Source organism: Lemur catta, chromosome 1, assembly GCF_020740605.2.
Source record: "Lemur catta isolate mLemCat1 chromosome 1, mLemCat1.pri, whole genome shotgun sequence".
Classification (NCBI taxonomy): Eukaryota; Metazoa; Chordata; class Mammalia; order Primates; family Lemuridae; genus Lemur; species Lemur catta.
This window is the reverse complement of record NC_059128.1, coordinates 127051743-127074080: the sequence shown is the minus strand read 5'-3', so window position 1 is coordinate 127074080 and position 22338 is coordinate 127051743. Positions and strand designations below refer to the sequence as shown.

Here is a 22338-nt window from a genome sequence, read left to right as displayed (position 1 = left end):
CTTTCTTTGGGGAAGCAACCAGCGCATCTCAAGATAATCTACACTTAAAAAAACAGAAAAGGACCTTCGATAAGTCTTTTACATGTAAATATATACAGCTCAGGAAATTAATCTATTCTCTCTTCATTAAGTCTATCACATGAAGACAATTGGCACACAGCAAGATGAGACTATTCCCATTTCTTTCCCACTCCTCCCTTTCAACTCACTCTCTCCTTGCATAGTGCCAACAAGGTGATGCCTAACAGTTACTATTTTGATTATTGGAGAACACAAAGTAAACACCCCAATCCCAGTAGAAAGTATTAGAAAATACCAGTTCAAAATGCTCTATGTAAAGCGCTCTCTAAAAAGGGGGCATGAAGAACCACAGGGCCAGCAAGGAGGCAGTGGGCCTCCATCAAAATCATTTTGCTACATGCTTGGTGCGGAGTCCGGGTCCTCGTGGAGGAGACCAGCAGGCACACAACCACAAACACCTGGGGAAAGGAGGTCACCGGCATCAAACAAATAGAAGAGATTACAGTGATTCCCATGGACAGGAGATCAGCAAGTGAGTACACAGGGCATCTCTCACCAACACCTCATTCAAGATGCCACTGGTCAGAGATGGCAGGGAAAAGATGCAAGAGCTGCAGGTAGAGCCTCTATGGCTTGCACAAAGCCATGCACCCAGCAGAGCCAGTATCCATCTACTCAGGCAAGAGCCAAAGGGCCTGCACTGCACTCAGGAGAATAAGCAGTGGAGAGTCATTGCTAGGGCCCATGGGTTTATAATCCCACCATGATTTTTTTGTATCAGAAACCCACATTTCATAAATTTTGATCCCCACAAGCTAAGAGTTTCCTTTTATTTTTCCTTTATCCATCTGAATTCTCTCAAACCCACTCCAATCATGCTTTCATTCCCTCCACTCTACCAAACCCACTCTCAACTCAAGGGAGACTCTGCAATGCCAAAGCTAATGGTTAATTCTCTGTTCTTATTTTATGTGACTTACCAGCAACACCAGACACACTCGATCCCCCTGGCTTCACTGGAGCACTGTCTTCTCTTGGATTCCAGGCCACTTAAGGAAGGAACTTTCTTCCTATCACAATCCAGGGATCTGCTTTTCAATTTCCTTGTTTTTCTTGTCTGACTTCTTAGTGTTAGAGCATCCCAGGGCTCGGTCTTTGGACTCCTGTTGATTATTGACAATCACTCTTTGTAGCTCCCATCTAGTCTCATGGGTTTTTTACAAGCCAACTGCATGCTGATGACATCTGTATTTACCCCCACATCCTGGACCTCCTCTCTAAAATGTGGACATCCTACTGCCTACACAATTTTCCCACATGGATGTCTAAGGTGCTAACACATCCAGAACAGAACTCCTGACTGTCCCCTCCAAACCTGCCCCACGGATGGTGTTCTCAGCTCAGTTCCAGACAACTGCAGCCTTCCAGTGTTCAGGACCCTCTGGAATCATGCATGACTGCTTTCTCTCACACCTCACATCTGCAGCAAACACAACAGATGCAAACTCCCTGCCCTTAGGAGATTTATATTGCATTGGGAGTGGAGGAGGAAAATACTAAGTTCTATGACATATTAGGTGGTAAGAAAACAGGGACAGTGGAAGATTTAACCTATGACAGGAGCAGGAACACCTTTTCCTCCAAGTTGGGTAAAAACAAAAAAAAAGATGCTGGTAAGTTTGGAGGCAGAAGCAGACCTTAAAGTTGCCTCCATATGCGACCTGGGATGAGCAATGTAGGTGAGGACACCGGCCCATTGAGATGGGAGAGGTGGCAGGCTGGGGCCAGGATAGAGCAGAGGCACAAAGAAAGCATCAGGAGTGTGACAGCAGAAAGGGTCCAGGTGACACGGGATAGAGATTGTGAATCTTCCCCCCAGCAGCACCTCCTGGCCAGAGCACAGGAGGAGACGGACATTGGGATGATCCTGATTTGGGTCTTATCACGGGATGTGGCCTGATCCAGGGGAAGGTCCCTGTGTTGCGTTGCTGGGTGCTCACGGAAAATCCACCTGAGGTAGGGATTGCCTGGAACAGGACCTGGGTCTCCTGCCCCTTTTCCTGGAGCTAAAAACCTGGTTGCCTGTTGTATGAGGGACCAAGACCACACCAATTATTTTAACAGAGATGATTTAATAAAAATGACTGTCAACCAGATAGTGAAGACATGGAAAGGCACAAAGGGGCCACACAGGTGTCACAGAGATGGTAACTGCAAGAGGCAGCTGCCACACGTAGGGCTGGGAACAAACAGCAAGAGCCTGGGATTATTAGAATTTAGAAGCTGGAAGGAGACGTCCCAGGAGCTGGGGGTCAAAACTCTTAGGAGTGGACGTTGTCCAGCTTGTACCAATCCCTCAGAGACTTGGCAGATCCCCGCAGGGCTGGGATTGAATCATCTGAAGAGGGGGCGCTGGCTCGATGGTGCCGTGATCGCTGAGTGGCAAGACAAAGCTGGCTCCTTCAGGAATTACCTGCCATGCTAGGCTGGAGAACCGCTGCTGTGCCATCGTAGTGAAGAACAGGAAGCAAACAGAAAGGAGCAGATCCCTTTTCCCTCCCGCAGGTTCCGGTCTTTGTGTCCGCTGTTGGTGACAGCTACAGAAAGCCAGCCAGCACAAGAGAGAGGGGTTTGCAATCTCATGACGAAGGTGTGTTTGGAACTGAGGGACAGCAGCGTCACCACCAGCGCCCTTCCTGGCCCTTCGCCTCTCTGACTTGTGGCTGGCCAACATGCTAGAAGTTCCTAGTCAAAGGATGAACTACTAAAATCGCACTAAAGGCCTCTTAAATTTACTGCTATAATATATTGAACAAATTTTCAGATTTAAAAAAAATGTTATAAAGGACGAAAACCACATGCACTTTGGTCCATGTTACTGTAATATGAGTTGCTTAGAAGCAATGTGTAATAGTAACAAAGTGAAGCATATCAAGCTACTTTTCCCAAAAGGCTGAAATCACCATCATGTATTTTCTCAAATATCTTTCACATCCATAATATTCAGAAGAAAGAGAATTTATTCCTCTTAAAGTCATATTTTACTACAATGGAGATTTGGAAAGAACACAAGAGAGGAACAAGAGCTAGATGCTTCTGTCCAAAACACCGGGTGACCAAGAATCTTGACAACAGGCAAGAACTCCTTTTGGCATCTGCCCCAATACCTGGTTGTCCTTGAACTGCCTTGACCATTGGTTTGATTTGTGGCTTTTCTGTAACTGAGATCACATTGTACTGATATACTCACAGAACCAGTTCCGGTGAATGCTGCTTTGCCTATTTATATCTTAGGAGGTTGTGGCAACATCAGATTCTATTCCAGCTGACACAGACATGACCTCAGAGCACCATGACACACTTGCCACGAGCCTCGATGATTTTCAAGGCCAAGAAATTTGAGTACCATATATATTGCTTAGGAACTGAATTAAACAAAATATGATGGAAACCCAACTGTGGGCACTTACCAAGTACTGTTCTCATGTAACATGAGGCCTGGAGGAAGGCAGTTGTGATGGTTAATTGTGTGTGTCAACTTGACTGGGACAAGGGGTACCCAGATAGCTGGTTAAACATTATTCTGAGTGTGTCTATGAGAGTGTTTTGGATGACAGTAACAGTTGAATTAGTAAACTGAGTAAAGCAGAGTGCCCTCCCCAGTGTGGGCATCATTCCATCCACTCGAGGCCTGAAGAGAACAAAAAAGTGAGTAAAGGAGATCTGCTGTCCGCCTGACCGCTTGAGCTGGACATCAGTCTCCTGCCTTCACGGTGGAGTTACACCATCAGCTCTGCCCGTTCTCAGGCCTTCAGGTTCAGACGGGAGATACACTACCAGCTTTCCTGGGTCTCCAGCTTGCAGACAGCTTATCGTGGAACTTCTCAGCCTCCATAATTACATGAACAAATTCCTTACAATAAATCTCTCTTATCTATTCTGTTTTCCTGGAGAACTCTAATACAGAGGTTCAACTCTTATACAGTGATCGCACGATGTCATCAAAAAACCAAGCTTTATCTTCTGCTCTGCCATCTTTAGCAAGTGTCTCTCACTGTCAAGATTGCAGGATGGCTGCCAGGCACCTAAGCATCACGACCACGGGGAAAGGGCACAATACGTATGTCAGCTAAGTCTGTGTCTTTTAAAAAAGCAATAAATTTTACAGAAGTCCCACCCAATAGACTTCTATCTGTATCTCATTGGCAGAACTATGCCATGTGACCAATCCTAACCACTAAAGGTCCTGGGAGAGCACATAATTTTAACTGTGCACATTGCAGCTCTAAACAAATTAGGATTCTGTTTATAAGAGAGAATGAAAATTGGGTAAGCAACTAGCAATGTCTACACCACACATATGTGACACGTAAACTTGCACACCAAAAGAAGGAAAACAAAAATAGCCAAGTCTTAAATAGTAATCCAGTTCAATTTAAAGTCTAACAAAAAGTATAAAAACTCATATGATTTCCTCTTTTCTCAAATCCTATACTCTTAGGCATGTCACTACGATAATATCATTAAACAAAAATTATGTTATTCAAGCTCGACGTGTTATTCGATTTTTAAATCTGGCAAAGATAGCTGAACAAAGGTTATTATCAATATCTCAGCTAGTCATAAGATTATTTCCCCACTGCATAAAAAGTAACCTAGCACAAAGGCAAGTCACTGGGTAGAAGTATCTGCAATACATCTATCTAACAACATAGGAGAAATATCTGCAATACATGTATCTAGCCAGAATACATAAAGAACTATAAATCGGTAAGAAAAAGGCAGGCAATTCGATAGGAAAAAATGGACAAAAGGCCAGGCGAGGTGGCTCACGCCTATAATCCCAGCTACTCTGGGAGGCTGAGGCAAGAGGATCGCTTGAGGCCAGGAGTTCGAGACCAGCCCAAGCAACAAAGTGAGACCTGTCTCTACAAAAAAAAATAGAAAAATTAACTGGACACAGTGGCGCACACCTGTAGTCCCAGCTACTCTGGGAGGCTGAGGCAAGAGGATCACTTCAGCCTAGGCGTTGGAGGTTGCAGTGAGCTACGATGATGCCCCAGGCAACAGAGCAAGATCCCATCTCAAAACAAACATAGAAACAAAATGGACAAAAAATAAATCTTGAACAGGAATTTCACAAAAGATAATATCCAAATGGTTATGTAACATATGAGAAAGGTGCTCTACTTTATTAGTCATCAAGGAAAACGCAAATTAAAGCCACAGCATGATACCATCATAACTACCAGAAGGGCTAAAATGACAATGACAGATACATCAAGTGTGGCCAGAATATGGAGTAACTGGAACTTCAAATCCTGCTGTGCAAGTCTAAACTGGTACAAGCTCTTTGGAAGATTCTCTGACAGTATCGTCTATAGCTGAGTTTATACAAATTCACACTTTGGTCTATACCATACAGAAATTTATATTCACCAAGAAATGCATACAAAAAATCCATGCAAAAACTGGAAACTCACATGCCTGTCAAGAGTAGTATGGATAAATTGTGGGATACAGCAACGAATGAATGAACCACAACTACACACAACAGGGATGAGTATCAGAAACCCTAGCTGAGCCAAAGAAGTCAAACATAAAAGAGGTCAAACACATACTGTTTGATTGCATTTATAAACAGGTAAACTTAGAAAACTGGCAAAACTGTGTGTGGGATGACTACTAATGGGAACAGGGTTTCTTTCTGGAGTCATGAAAATGTTCTGAACCTGACTGTGGAGATGGTTGCACAACTCTGAATGCACCATAATAAAAACCATTGTATATTTTACATGGGTAAAACCTATGGTATGTGAATTATATATCAATAAAGATGTTTTTAAAATTATGATGTTAGGAATGAGGACCATGGCTGCAACTAGAAGGCATGAAGAGATTTCTAGGGTGTTAATAATATTATCTTTTCTGATTTGGATGCTAGTTACTTTGGGGCATGTTTACTTGGTGAAAAATCTATTATGATATAGTACTCTTACGATTTTCTGTATGTATGTTATACTTCCAATAAAAATTTACATTAAAAGAAACGTAACCAAGCACTACGTGAGCATTGGAAAATAATTTTCAAAGGGCTGAACAAAGCACTTTTTCTTAACAGATACTCAATGTCTAATACTAGACTCTTCTATCTATCCTGGCCTCAAGTCTATTTCATACTTTGACCTTCAATTTATTTTATAATACCTTGTTTAATCTTGCATTAGTTACCCACCAAGGTACAGCCAGCCCAAGGCAGACACTGTCCCTGCTGCCAGTGTTCTTACAGGTGACTTACATGCTGCCTGTCTTGGTTTTTCTTCTCTCTCTATGCACAAATCTCCCCATTTTAAACTTAAGAATTATGTACTGCTTCAGAATTATTTAGCATTTGAAGTATTCAAGGTTTTATAATCGGCTACATTTCACACTAACCTTGAGAGCCAAGTGTTATCTTCGTATTAAAAAAAGTAAAGAGGTATAGTCCCTTTGCCCTGAATTCATCTAACAAGGTCGTTGTTTCCCTCCTTAACTCTGCTGGTGATTCCTTTTAATTGGTGCTTTTCAAATTGCTGATAATCATGCCTTAATGGGTTGTAAACCAATTTAGAGGATAACCTCCAGCATACTTTTGAAAGAAATCCGCCAGAACAGAAAACTTAAGAATGCCTCGCCCACAGGATGGCAAGAGCTTTCGTTTCACCTGTACATGCATGTGTGTATATAATACTGCGTCTCCATGCACTGATCAGTTTTCTGTGAGTTGTGGCTAAAAAGTTTCAAACTCTACAACCTTAACTCCCAGGATGGCAGCAACTCAGAAAGCCAGGCTCAGACTGCAACACTCACGGGTCATAACATCTCCTAAGTCGAAAAGGAAGAGCAGTTTGAGAGCGAAAGCAATTCAGTTTTGGCAAGTTGTAAAACTGGGAGTTCAGAAAAGCAGGGAGAGCAGACTGTGGGCGTGACTCGACTGCCACGGCCAGAAAAAGCTCAGGGAATGAATCTGAGGTCACCAATAACACTCAAAAAGCAGCTCGAAACTTCTTAGCTGCCCTCCATGGTGAAAGCATGTGTTAAGCTTGAACGCTGTGAGGAAAAGTTGAGAAAGCTAGTGCTTAAGGACAGGGAAGGAGAAACTGAACAATTCCAAGCGGCCTAGTTAGAGTTAACCATCATTGGCAATACAAGGATTAGCTTAAGCAAGTAGTATAAAGCACCCCAGAGCTTACAATGGGAGAAAATACATAATCAATGCTTTCATAATAAACTGTTTGGGCAAACGTAAAAAATATCCTATATTTTAACGAGTATGGTTCCAAAATCTCAAATGGGGTCGGCGCACACCACAGCTGCTGCTGCTAGCCATACTGTGTTCCCCTGGTTACTTACTCCACACCACCAGAACTTATTTTTAAATTTCAAAAGATTTTAAGGTTACTGTAAACCATTAAAGGACTAACGTGTGGTTATAATTCAGCCAATGGAACTGCAGTCTGTGATGAAAACCAGTTGCCATAACAGTGTTCCCATAGTGACCCCCTGGGGACTGGCGCTGGCCCTCGCACTCTGGACAGCTGGAAGCTCTTACATCAAGATGCCGTGAGAAAGTGCTTTTCGGCTCAAGACTCCCAACTCGATACCATACCATGAATTTCTATGGGATAAAGTTATTCCTTCAGGCCATTCATGGGAGTATACTGGGGGAGACAGGAGACACAACCCATTAAGTCACACTCCTCAAGATGTTCAGACAAAGGAAAGAGCCACATCTCAACTTAATGCTTCCTTTCCTTGAAACTGCCCACTGTACTCAGCCTTCTATGTTAAGAAGCACCGAGCAGGGAGGGAGAGGGGGGATTTTGTGGTTGAAAAGGAGCCAGTGATACGAACCCTCAAATTCCAATCTACCAGAGACTCTAAAACACTGTTTCTGAGTCTTTTCCAAGCTGTTTACTTTCAGAATAAATTATAATATTACTTTCTTTCCAACAAAAAGATGGTTGCATTTCTATTACTTACTGAGATCAAACCCTAGGGTGCTCTGAAGTGCTGGAATAGGTCAGGAAATCGCCAGAAGGAAGAGCTTAGCATTAAAAAGTCAGAGTGCTATCAATCCTATTTCCTAGTCCTCGGAATTCTCCCTGAGCGTCTGAGACCACAGCAAATCACCAAGTTCTGTTATTAGTGACAGCTGCCTGCGCCTAGCTCTGGTCTCTCGGGACCCTTCCCTTCTTCCTACAAGATCTGGACTGTCCCCTGTTTCTCCCTACGTGTCAATTATCTTTGGCCTCAGCTTTATTTTCTTAATTTCCCCCAGAAGACTGAAATCACAGCCCCCTGACTTCCAGACTGCCGCAGACTCTGTGTTGGAACGCTGAAAAACACTGCTCCATCTTTGTAGTTGCAATGACACTCCTAGGAAATGCACTATTTACTTCTGAGGGAAAACCAATGTTTTACTAAATTAAAATCCAGAAATACATATCACCTGTGGACAGGAGTCTGGGGAGGCAGGGAGTTCAACGAAAGGAGGAATATGGTTCTTTCAGGATTACGATTGATTTAAAAAGGTATGTCTTTATTGTTTTATAAACAGCTAAAAACAGAAATATGTAGTTTCTGCTGAACTAAAATTTTCAATTTGGAGAATGGGAGAAGTCATTTTTCTGCATATCCTCATGATATTTGCAGCCATCTGAAGATCTTTAATCTCAGGAAAATGGAAAACTTTTCTCTGAGGGGATCCACATCTTTGAACCTGCTTCTCTCCATGCCAGCCCCAAATGGTTAACAGTTGCAGCCCTGTTGAGTATGTTCCTTTCTCTTTCATACCATCCAACCACACTAATCAACATTAGGAGGTACTGGTGTCGTGTGGTCCAGTTGCTTCTTTATGTGGAATATTAACAAACAGCAAAAGGGAGGACCACAAGAAATTAACTGTCATGCAGTGGCCTGATTGTAAATAAAGAAAAAGTAATTTGGGGACTATTCATACAACAATATTCACAAACAAGTCCTATCAAGACCACAAGAAAGTCTAGGTTGTTATCTTACGAAAAAGTGTGCCGCCTCCCATTTGTGCTGTTAAGTTCCCCTAAGTGCTAAACAATCATAAGCAAAGGTTTCCAAAGTGGGAGGTGGCAGGCAGAGAACCCCGATTCAACTCAGGGCAGTGGACCTTGGCCAGCACCAGGCCAGTAACCAGCAGATACGACCCTGTCTATGCACAGCTGAAGAACACAGTGGCCAAAACTGGTTTTTGAGTCTTCCCAACAGGGGCCGGAATAAACAAGAGTGAATCTACACCCGCCTGCTCAGTGGCCTCTAGCTCCCACCACAGCCTCGGCCGTTCTAACCTCAGAACTGGCCCAAGTTGGGGGCAGCCATAGGGCCCAGCTACAGTAAACGTATAATCAATGTTTCCATTATTACTGTTGCTAACATCATCATCATTATGGTTAGTGCCGCTTGAGTAGACACTGGCACTAACCACAGGGCTCATCAAAGGTAGTTTAGCTACCCTCTAACAACAACAATGACGACGACGACACAACTCATACACACTAAGCTCTTAGCATTCACCAGTGTGCTAAGCATTCTATTTTACTGAAACATGACAATAATGCTATGAGGAATGTATGTTATTATTACCATTTTAAAATGAGGAAGCTGAGGCTTAGAAAGATTAGGTTACTTGCCCAAGGTCAAACAGTTGGCAGGTGCTGAGCTGAAACGTGAAGCTGGGAAGTTCTGCCTTTGGAGCCCCCACTCTCATCGCTGGCCAATACTGCCTCTTCCACCTGGTCAGGTAACGGCCTATTACCCACGTTACTAGGAGTCTTCTCAACGTCTAAAGCACGGTGATTGGTCACAATGATCTAAGTATGACACTGCAAAATCAGAACAAGTCTTTACTTTGTGGAGAGCCAGAACCAGAACATGCTGTCTTGTCTTGGGTAGTGGCATCAGTACTGGCACCTCCCTCCTCTGCCTGGCAGGGTGTGGATGGGAACAAAGTCAGCCATGGGTCTATCAGCATCATCACAATCCCCCACTCTCACTGTTCACAACCTTTGCCCCACCTTGAACCTGGGGTTACTTTGTTGTGAATTTATGTTGGTATAATACACCATATTTGTTTTTTCAAACTTCTACTTATTGTTAGATCCTTTTGTCTGAGACATGACAAATACTAAAATTTATACTCCTTAGAAGATAAAAGCAAGCTAGCTTTGAAACACAAGAAAAATAACATTCGCGCTAACTGTAATAACATTTACACTCAAATTCTATTGCAAGACAGCAAAAGTTCAGCAACATTTAAGGACTATACAGTTTCATTCAGTGGTTCCAGATTTTTGTTGAAATATATAAAAATATTTTTTACAAATATTACATAAAAGACAATGTGCAAATATATTTTACCAAAACAATTAAGTCCATCCTTAAATGTTTCTTTTTAATCATGTAACCACTACTTTGAAGTCTAGTGGGAAAAGGTCATTTTAAACCCCCTATTCTGTTGTCTACATATTTAAACTATGAATAAAAGTCTTTAGAACTTGATTTTTTGACCATTTAAAATGAAGGCAAGACACAGAATCAGTTTGTAGTTAGATGTGATATGAAAGCCATCACAGTTCTTAAAACCAATCAAGTTGCATCAGATAGAACTCAGACTGGCAACTCCAGTTTTCTTCTTCCCTCATTCCTGTTGGTAATTCCAGAAGTCCATACCCTGCTTCCTTAAGGTTCTTATTGTTGTTTACACACCATACACAGATCTCATAGTGCATTGTACTCCACACATTTTGATGGATCTGTAGGAAAGTGTTTCTGGCAAATGGTCATTAACCTCTTCAACCCCTAAGAAAATAAAGAAAATAAAGGTTGGTTATGATATGGGTGAACTATTCTTAACTGCCCTCCTCTGGACTCACTCCAGTTTGTCAATGTTCCCATTAAAATGCAGCAGTCCTCAGCAATTTCACTCAGATGTATATCCAGAGAAACATTTATTCACGTGCATTTGGAGATATGCACAAGAATGTTCATTGTGGCATTGTTCATGACAGCAAAACAAAAAAACTGGAAACAACCCAAATTTCCATCCATAGGAGAACGTATGAATAAACTTTAGTGTGCTCCCAAATGGAATATTTTATAACAGTAAAAATGAATTAACTATAGCTGCATGTAACAATTCAATGAGTCTCAACCAGGTTCCAATAGAGAATTAAGCTCTAATCTGCTCAGCATAAAGCATCCATTGTATGTAATGAGGTAACTTCTCTCCTAGGCATCTAACGTTTCAAGGATCACTTATGTTATCACCCTTGGGAGAATTGAGAAAATAGCCACTCGAATTATTTTCTGTGTTCTACGGTCCAGATAAGGAACTCTGGTTGAGAAAGGCCAATACATATGAATCTTAGAAACAATGTTGACTATAAAAAGCATTGAACTATTACTACATACACTATTATACCATTTTAATAAGATTCGAAAACAAGTAAAAAATATATATTGCTTAGAAATACACACATAACATGGTAGAACTGTTTTTGAAAAGCAAGAAAATGAAAAAGAGAAATATAGGATAATGGTTACTTCTGGGGTAGAGGAGGAAAACAAGAGATTCAGTGGTCTTCCAGATGTTGTAGTTTTTAAGCTGGGAATAAGGCTTTTGGATATTCATTTTATTATTTATAATTTGTAATTTTTGTTTACATGTATTCTTTTGTATGTACAAATATCACACAATAAAGCACTTTAACATAACAGTAAAAACTAAGTCTAACACTCCAAATGTAACCTAGCCATTCTTGCAGAATTTAGTAGAAGCAGTGACTACACACCTTTGCTCTAGACTTTGGGCATCTGTAACCATAAACCTTTGACTCTTTTTGGACAACTACAATACACACAGCTAATTCCCCTTGATCTCACAAAATTCAAATGCTTTCTATCTCTTCTGCAATTTGGCCAGTTCTTCTTCAGTGTTTAACTTTATAGTGAAAAACTCATGACAAGAACTATCACTATTAAATTTCATTCAGTCTCTTTCAATTCATCCTTTGGTCTGTGATCTTTTAAAATCCTTAGGTGACATTTAGTTTTTAGTTATTCTTCTTAGCTTTGTCATCCAGCAGTGAGTAAACAGGTCCTCTAAGTCATTATCCAAATACCCAATATCCTTTGCAAGCAGGCCAGGGACAAGGGCAAGATGCCCCTACAGATCTCTCTCCAAAACAATCTTGGGAAGAGTTTGTAACCAGCAATGAATCCTATGAACTGTCTGATCTATCAACCTACAAATTTCCTCATTTACAAAGTAACTTTTGGCACAAATTATCTTAGGGTTTCCCACCATAGGTTCACAAAAATAACCAGAACAATGAAATCCTATTTTCACAGGCCAAAGGCTATGTTTGGGCCTAGAATAAAATCAGATATTGAATATGAAAGTGCACACTGCCTGCTAGTTAACTAGTATTCCCCCCAAATTCCTTTTCTTCCTTTAAAATGATACACTGAAGTATCATCTGGTCACTAAATAAGAGCTATCCCACTATGACCCAGTGGGAAGAGCAGAGTATGTGGCCACAATTATACAACCCAATAACAGAAGAGAACATCTCGAAATCTGGGGAGGAAGCATGAAAAATTGCCTCAAAATGTATGCTAATGTAACACAGGTATGTAAAACATCAAGTATTTATGACTCTTATTCTGTAATTACCTAAGTATTCAAACAGCTCTTAAGCTCAGTGAAATCACCAAAAACAAAACAAAATGGCAACAAAAAAATCCCTGCAAAATCTCTTTAGCCTCATAAGTAGACAATACAAATATAAATCACAGTCGCTTCTGAATATCCATGGGTTACATGCTCACAGATTCAACCAACCGTGGATTGAAAATATTTGGAAACAATAAAAAATAAAATTAAAAATCAATATAGTATAACAACTACTTACACAGCATTTACATTGACTGAGATATTATAAGTAATCTAGAGATGATTTAAAGTGTATGAGAGAATGCATGCATAAACTATATACAAATGCTAGGCCATCTCATACCAGAAACTTGAGTATCTGTGGAGTCTGCCATCTGTAGGGATTCCTGAACCAATTCTCAGAGGATATTGAGGGACACCTATACTTCTATGAATTCAGCTATATTCTAACGGATTCAACATCAGAGAAACATGATTTTTGAAATATTTTACTGAAAGTCCTTTGTGGATTCAAGAATTGCTTATATTACGCTCTTTAAGCATTAATGGTGTGGAGGGAGGTTGGCTTTCAGCTGATTTCGAAGAAGAAATAATTCTGCAGGCAGTGCAAAACAAGAACATGTAATTTGCTGTGCTACTCATTTTTTTTGTTCTCTGTGCTAATCAGGTATCTGCTTTAGGATAAAGACCATTCCTTCCCGTAGCCTAGCTTTCTCCTGCTGTGAATTCTAATCATGTATGTGAGAACTGAACTGTAGCCATGGAAATACAGGTGAAATCACTAATTTGGCATCTTAAGTTTCCTGGAGGAATAGGTGAGAAGAGGCAAAAGGAGGAAAAAGAACACCCTGATGAAATACAAATAGCTTTAGTCACAGCAAACGCAGTAAGAACCGTTAGGAGCAAGTAAAAGGTAAACTGACGGTAAGGCTGCTGGAGGTGATTTTCCTTACGCTATAAAAACTGGAATTTTAGGGGCGTGCTCCTCACAGAAGACACTTGTGATGCTTATTTATACTCACTAACCAAATTCTATGATTTAAAAATATATATCAGTATTGTGCCTGACATCTTAGCTGCCAAAAAGTTGTGAAGCTCAACAGTTTGAGTCGTAAATAGTTACCCGGCGCATTACAATACATTTTTGCAGTAAGGATGGATAGGACATAGCACAGATTTGTCAAGGTGCTGTCTCAGGACAGCACATGGCTGTTTCCCCAAATGGAAACAAACAGTCTCAATTAGAGCCCGCCGGGTTTTAGTTTCAAATTGCTTATGCCAGGAAAACAATGAGCTGCTTAGCTCAGCTTACTGCATGCAAATCGCTTAAAAACAGGTGGCATTTTTAATCAACATTTTATTTTTATAAAGGCAATACATTTATTTAATGAATATTTATTCAGTGCCTACTATGTGCCAGGCACTGTCCTGGGCTCTAGGAATACAGTTGGGAACAAACCAGAAAAAATCCTCACCCTCACTGGGATTATATGCTAGTAAGGGAAGCAAGACAAGAAACACAATTTGTAAAAAAAAAATAATAATAATAAGGTTAAATGATGAATGAGTGCTGTGGAGAAGATAAAGCAAGGGAGGGTGCAGGGGACGTGTGGGAGGACCAGAAGGACTTTGGCTCTGACTCTGTGAACCAGAGCTAATATCACACAATTCTTCTAACATAATAGCAGTCCTCTGCCTCACTCTTTCCACCTCCCTAGAGGCAACTATTTTCCAATCTTTTAAGTGTTTCCTCTGGTACTTACTGCCATATTCCTAAATATGACACTGACAGTGCTTGGTTTTTCTGTTTCAGGTATGATCGACTGACCTGCCCCTATGAAGGCTGAGTATTGTCACACCACGCCCACTGGCCCCACATATGCGCACACGCACCCTTAAAAGGCCCTTTCTCTCCCCAGATCACAGTTCTTTGGGTAGTGAAATCCAGGGCTTACCTCATAAAGGCAACACAAGTATCATTCAAAGCAGAGCCACATCTTGTATTATGATGACCTCTCCTTTCACAGTTTATTTTTCCCCCACTTTTTGGCTTGTCTACTCCATTCTCCAACAGTGAGACTACTCTCAATATGACCAAACACCCCAGGTAATGTAACCTTTGCCATTCCTTCCTGGAGCCCTCTGTCCGTCTGCTCCAGTCCAGACCTACTTGTACTGCGACCACTCCCTTCACCGCTCAGCTGGGAGTTCCTCTCACCTTGCTCTGTGCTGGATCCCACCCAGTTCCCGGATGTTTTCGGGTGGAGGACATCCTCAAGCAGAGCTAGCATAACACAGTGGAGTCAAGACTTCCCCGGTACAAATCCCAATTGCACCACTGACTAGCTGTGTGGCCTTGAGACCTTGCTTCTCTGTGCCTCGGTTTCCCCACCCATAAACAGAAAAATGGTAGTCTCCATCTCATAGTGTTGCTGTATGTGATGAAGTTAAGCCCAGTGTAAGCACTACGTGTAAGCGCTGACTATGACGACAATGTCAGAGAAGGCGTACATGTGAGGTCACATTTTTGAGACTTTACCTGTCAGAAAACTTCATTAGCCTATATTCTCCCTTGATCTGATAGTTCATATGGGAAGAGAATTCTGAGCTGGAAATTATTTCCCTAGCTATTGCAAGGTACTGCTCTGCTGTCTTCTAGCTTCTAGTACTGTTAGTGAGAAGATGGCATTTTAATTTCTGAGCCTTTGTAACTGACCTATTTCTTTTCTCTGAAGCACTTCTTCCCTTTAGCCTTGGCCTTGCATTATATCATGCCTTGATGTGAGGCTTTTCCTATTCATTTGCTCTGTCTTAACTGTACTCTTCATTCTAGAAACTAGTGTCCATCAGCTCTGGAAAGTTTTCTTGCATTAATTCTTTATTCCCTACCTTCCAATTTCTGTTGTTCTTTTCTGGAATTCGAACAGCTACAAACCTTATAGACTGACTCATTTTCTTATCTTTCCTAGGTTCAATATTTCCTCAACTTTATCTTCAGACCCTCTCACTTAATTTTTAAGTTTCTACTATAATGTTCAATTTTTAAGGGTTCATTGTGATTTTTTTTTTTTTGTAGCATAGTACTCCTATTTCACGGCTACAACTTTATCTAAGGATAAGGTATTAATTATAGTTTTTAAATGAATTTTTTTCTGTTCCCTGTATAATTCTTTTTCTCTGAATTCCTTTTCTGTGTGTTTATTTTGGTCTCTGTCTTCATGTCTGATGACTCTTAGGAGAATATTCACGCTGATGAGTAAGGCACTACACAGCTAAATGCAAACTCCCTGAATGGGCCAGGCTCATCAATAGGACTTCATTTGAGGATGCTATGGCAGCAAGCTCAGGTTTTCATTGGAGGAACACTAAGTGTTAGTAATTCAGATCTTTTCTCTTGGGTCAGTTTCACAGAGAAGAACCCTCCAACGTCCTGAGTAGGATGGAGTAAAAGCCTGCCTGCCAGCATCAGAGGAATCCAGCAGAGAACAGGAATTAGAGGTCTCATTTGCCAATATATAGACTTCCACTTAATTCTCATTTTCAGTATTGCATCTCACTCTGCCTTAGTACAAATCTCTCAGAAAGTAAACCCATCTTCTGCTACAGTGGAAGAAGGATGGGGAGCCCTACTTGTGCAGGGCTGAGAAGCAAGCCCTGGACTAATCATCCTAATTCTCAATCACTCTGTTTTCAGCCCCTCTCATGGCCTGGGCTTTTCGAAATGACTAATAGCCCCATGTCCTGAGCCTTTCCAGATTCTACCATAGAAACTGAATGACTTCTTAATGACTTTCTCCCACACAATATTTAGCTATATTGATTTTTCAAAATCAATGTTTTTAGGAAAATGGTCTGCATTTAAAAGTCTAATTGGTGGACTATACACTTAAAAATGGTTAAGATGGCAAATTTTATGTTACGTGTATATTACTACAATTAAGTTTAATTGGAAGCAATATAGAATATTCTAGATATGGTATAAAAATATCAAATATAGATACAGTTTGGTGTATCACAGCCTGTGATACCGGATACATATCCTGGTCCTGGATAATGAGAGTTGTTTATATCCAGAGAAATCAATGGATCATTAAAACAATCAACCTGCATCCTCTAAAAAACCTGAAATTTTTTTTATTATTGCAGAAAACAAAAACTTATAAAAACCAAACCAAGGTACAATTACAATTGTTCACCTGGATTTGTCTTTTCTTTTCTATCATTAGTTAATAGAACATGAAAAAGATATTTTTGGTTTATAAGTAATCTTTTTACTGAAGTATAAAGACATTTTATTAAATCAATTATTTCTGTATTTGTCATCACTAATCTATACTATAAGACAAAGTCTTAAAGATGAAAGCATAGATCCATTTAGTGGTACATCCCAAGAATGAGAAGAATAAGGGATGAGTGACATTTTCCACCTATTTAAAATTCCGTTATGAACTGTGAAAGTTCTAATCAAGTAATGAATTAACATGCAATACTTAAATTAAAAATTAATCCTAACTTCAGACTAAGGGAATGCTCATTTGACCTGAAATGTGATGCTCACAAAATGTGTACTTACTGCTTATAAGTTAATTTCTATAATTTCAACCAACATCTGCAGTCATGCACAAAAAAGGCCAATATTTTAAACGTCGTCTACAGGAATTCCTTTCACACAAGTATTTCATTAAAATTGAATTCATCTAAATAAAGCATTCTTGACTTTTAAATAACTGATCTGGGTCTAGCCACTTGAGATGATGGCAGAGGAAGGTAACTACACACTGCTTCTAATGAAAAGCCCCACTGCAAGTATTAAATGTATTAAAAACTTCAGTATCTGAATGACTTATTCGAAAAATTAAAGAAAACTGATAGCTTGGGACTAACCCAAACCACTTACATAGCTTATGGTAGAAGACACAGAGCTGCTCTTGTTTTTTTACTTATCTGTATGTTTGTTTTCTATATGAGAACAAATTTCCACTTCAAAGGTTCATCATTTCACAGAAAGTAACAACAAATTACAATTACAAACAGTAATTTAAACGTTAAGTAAACACGTAGCCCTAACTAATTTGGGGGAAGATTTCATTTATTTGACTACCAGGCTTTCACAGTGGAGGGTGATACGGCATTTTTTTCAACCATGTGGTTGAGAAATGTAAGATTTACCATCCTAAAGTAAAACAATGCCTACTTCCCATCCACTAAGCTACCAGCTAGAAAGCAGCATGGCCCAGGGTAGATCAGCATTCCCCAAAATCTGTTTCCAAAACACACTAGTGTTCTATGATATTAAAGGGTGTTATTACAAGATAAATGCTAGCAGTATTTTTCTCCAAAAATGTACTGTTTTCGTAGGCTGGGAAGTATTAAATGGGTAGACAGCTGTTATCACGCACTAACTTGCCTTTAGCAAATGGTTCATCATAGCCAAGAATGCCAGGCTGTGGCACAAAGCTACTAAATCCACAAATGTGTGGCGTATATTTGAGCTTCACGCAGGGGAGCATTTACCAATAAGCAGGATGTTTTGCGTGCAACATACAGATCAAGCTGTGATCACTCACTGCAGTAATGAATGTTTCTATTACACCAGTTTGGGCAACACATAAATACATCATAGATTTACAAATGTTCCATGGACAAATAAATTTGGCAAATGCTAGTAGAGAAGAAATATGCCAAAACCTGAAATACGGATTGAAATAATGGACATAAAAATATTGACATCATGCCTTTACTAGGGAATTCACAAAACTGAAGGTTATTGAAAACATCTTGCCAGAGAAGAATATTACAGGATATTTTGTCTTCTGTAATAGCAAAAGCTTAAAAAAATTATTTAAAAGAGTATATTCCTTAATCTTCTAACCTCCCCAAAAGAATCTGTGTATAACACAATGCACAGATCAATTCATACACAAGTATCAAAGAGGATACCAGCAGAGAACAAATAGCACATTCAAGCTAGATAAACTGATGGTAACAGTTTCGAGGACATTACAAAGGAATGGGCAGGACTTGGGACCAACAAGAGATAGCACAGCACCCTTGCACTGGCAATCATGGGAAGCTGTGGCCGGCCCAAGCCTAGACGGGAAGGGCGGAGAATGGGTCCTAGAACCCAGAGAGGAACCTGTATGGAGACAGCCACCAGAGAGAAGCGATGGCCTTGGGCAGAGGGGTGCAGTCACCCACAGGAAGGAAGCCAGGGAAACAAATACCCCAGAACGCGTTCTTTTCCCACCTACAAAATGCCTTCCAGTACCTCTCACTGCCTGCCCCAGCTGGAAGCCAGAGGGCAGGGGAGTCTGCCAATTTTGTCCACAAGAGTCAAGATTCACGGCATAGAATACAGTAAGGAAGGGTGAGCGCAGTTCCAAAGGCCAACAGCTACCTGATGTGTATTTCACCTCATTTTCCTTCTCCTGTTTACCTTCCTTCTCTTCTTTACAAGTAAAGAGTGCCCAACATGTGAACTTCTTGAAGAGATGTCTGGAAATGACTGAATTATAAAGTCTTTAAATAATCAAGAGCTTCCTATAATCTGTGTAGAAAAAGCTTTACCAAAATCTGGGCCAAAGGTTCTATCTGTATTTGGCAGAATAAACAAAGGCCCTGAAGCTAAACCACCAATCTCAATCTAACCCTGGACTTGAGGCGGGCGCGCTACAAAGCTATAGAGCTTTCCTTTGATCTGCATGGTGAGAAAACCCTCCCTGTGGTGTATTTAATTTTTATGAGAAACAGAACACTTCAAACAACTTCCACTGTTTACATTCTACAGAGGTTTGCATAAAACCAAAAGATGAATTTCTGTTCCAGTAAAACCGCCCCTTGAATTGTTTTCTACCATATTTCATAAAACATATTTCTCACCAGTATTTCTAAAAAAAAAAAAAATTATTCCACACATTGCAAGTTTTCATTTACATGATGTCCAACAGGCAAAACTAATCAATAACGACACATGTCAGAATAGTGGTTACTCCTGATGGGGGACTTAGGCGGGAACAGGCATGAAGGAACCTGCTGGAAATGTTCTAGATGTAGATCTTGTTTTATAGCTTGCTATGTATCACACACATCAAGAATCATTGAGCTGTACAATTAAGGTTAGTACACGTCAAGCACTATACTGTTGAGGTGTATTACACTGCAATTTAAAAAGAAATAATTACTCTATTAACTGATTTTCACAATTACCTACTCAGCAAATATCTGAATGTAAAAAAGGTTTGGGTTTATACATTCACCAGGAGTCAGCGCACTATGGTCGCAGGCCACTTGCGCCTTTTAAAAATGGAGTTTTGCCGGAACCCAGCCCAGTATAGCTGCCTTTGCACTACAGCTGCAGGGCTGAGTAGTTGGGACAGTATGAAGTACAAAGCCCAAGATTTACTTACTGTCTGACCCTTTAAGAAGTTTGCCAACCCCTGACTTAAACTTCAAATGACACGCTTAAATTTTACCTTTTTTAGGATAATTCAAATCAACCTCACCTAGATACCAAAGTAACAAGAGGATGATTCATAAGACAGCTTAGTAAATTACTCAGTTGACTGTAACCAAGAATTTCACATAACCCTAACACAGAGGTGGCAGCATACTTTTTCTTGAGCTAACTATAGGTTTAAGACACAGGTCACAAACTGGCATTTTATTTAGCGTTATATAATGTTAATAATGTTAATTTTTTTAATGTGGTGCCAATATTTTAAAAATAGGAGAGCACATTTTTCTAAAACCCAAGATCTTAGCTTCTAGTTAAAAAAAAAAAAAAAAAAAAAAAAAGACGATGACGATGACTCAGCAACATTGGAAACATATTCCCATAGGGAAAGAATGAGTTTAAATGACTCCAACGGGAAAGGCGTAAAAACATAAGCTGACACTTAACATTGTGTTTGCATTGTTCATTTTTCTTATAGCAGAGTTGAGGAAAATGAAATGCTGCCTCTATTTGTGTCTGTATAAAAAGTAGGAAAACAGAAGATAGACAGAAGGCCAGAGGTTTCCTGTTATCTGACTGACTCTTGTGGGCATGTGAGTTGCATAACTTTAGGTTTAAGCAATGGCCTGTAGGGAAATGGCAGAGAAGAACCAGAAATTTGAAGGCCAGAAGGGCCAAAATGGCAATAGTTAACTCAGTGTTTGCAGACAGCTATCTCCCCCATCTTCCAAGCCAGCTCTGTTCCTACTTGGGGACAGTTCTGCCTATTAAAAAACATCTTCATATTATTTTTGCAACTTCTTGTGAATCTATAATTACTATGAAATACAATTTTTTTAAAAAGCTTTTCTTTACACTGACCCAAAATCTGTCCACTTAGACTTTAATTGGTCCTTAACTGTATAGAACAAGTTTAATCCTCTTCTACCACAAAGTTCTACCATTATCTAAGGACCTCTTGCCCAGATTTCCACCAAATCCCAAGGACTAGAAAAAGAACATGACTGTCACCTCTCTTGTTCTATAGAGCAGTCATTCAATCAGCAAATATTTATTGAGCACCTGCCAGGAGCCAGACATTGTTTTGGATTGTAGGGGTACAACAGTGAACTATGTTCTTGCCCTGTGGAGCCTACACTAAATTATTAGGTCCAATAATGGAGCATAAGCTATCACTAGCCTTTCTGGTGGCCATATCATACTACCAACTTTATTGTGTTTAATTTAGTCCACTAAATTCCCTAATTCTTTCTTATACCCACTGCTGAAATTGTATACTTAAACAAGTGGGTTATGGATCCAAATTTTCTTATGGTCATCCTTGCTAAATATTGTATTTTTAGAATCTGCCTTTCTCTCTGGTCTGTCAAGAACTTCTGGAGTATCAACTTCTTTTCCACCCAAATACGCATCCTTATCCCTTCTAGTTTCTTGTCTGCAAACCTGATAAACCCATCTCTCTGTATAGTCACCCAAGTCTGTCATAAAAATGTTGCACAGGATAGCACTGAGGTCACTAAGACCCTGGGACATATGTCACCAGCACCCACACAGAGATGTGGGTCCATTATTCATTCAGTGCTCCATGGCTTCCCTCTGTCGAGGAGCTATGATATGAGTTCACCTGACTGTGCCCTATCCACAAGAACATTACTGGGTCTATATCAATAAACTTCAGATACAATGTGCTCACCAATTTTCCCTAATCACTTTGGGAGAAAAAAGGAGAATTCTTTTTAATGGGAAGAGAACAGTTAAGGGAAGAACAAGGGAGGAAGGAAAGGTCACTATGTAGCTTCCAAAATAAACCAGAAATCTTGAATAAACACTAGGTATACTTTAAAAAGGAAAATCAGTGTATGGGGTGGGATGGAAATCAAACCATTGTTTACAAAAGGAAATGCTTTAAGACAATTTATCTAAAATCACATGGACTTTTACATTCTATAGCTTTGGCCACAGTATACACAAACACAATTAACAAATTTAATCCTTGAGAACTGTTTTCTATTGTTACAGCCAAACAACACTTTTTCCCCCTCAAAAAACTTTTGCCTTTAATAAAAGTCACTGGTGGTTATTAAGAAATGGAAATGTGCTTGGGTTTCCAGAAGTA

At 40.1% G+C, this 22338-nt stretch overlaps 1 protein-coding gene across 2 annotated transcripts in view; it reads right to left on the bottom strand.

Annotated features, from left to right (window-relative positions):
- Positions 1–5187: 5187 nt before the first annotated feature.
- Positions 5188–22338, bottom strand: part of PRPF18 (pre-mRNA processing factor 18) — a 41373-nt gene continuing 24222 nt past the window's right edge. For both annotated transcript variants that reach the window (XM_045533719.1, XM_045533726.1), the window contains one exon: positions 5188–10893. In XM_045533719.1, the coding sequence (XP_045389675.1) occupies positions 10813–10893 (81 nt within the window). In that variant the 3' untranslated portion in view covers positions 5188–10812. The remainder of the gene's footprint in view (positions 10894–22338) is intronic.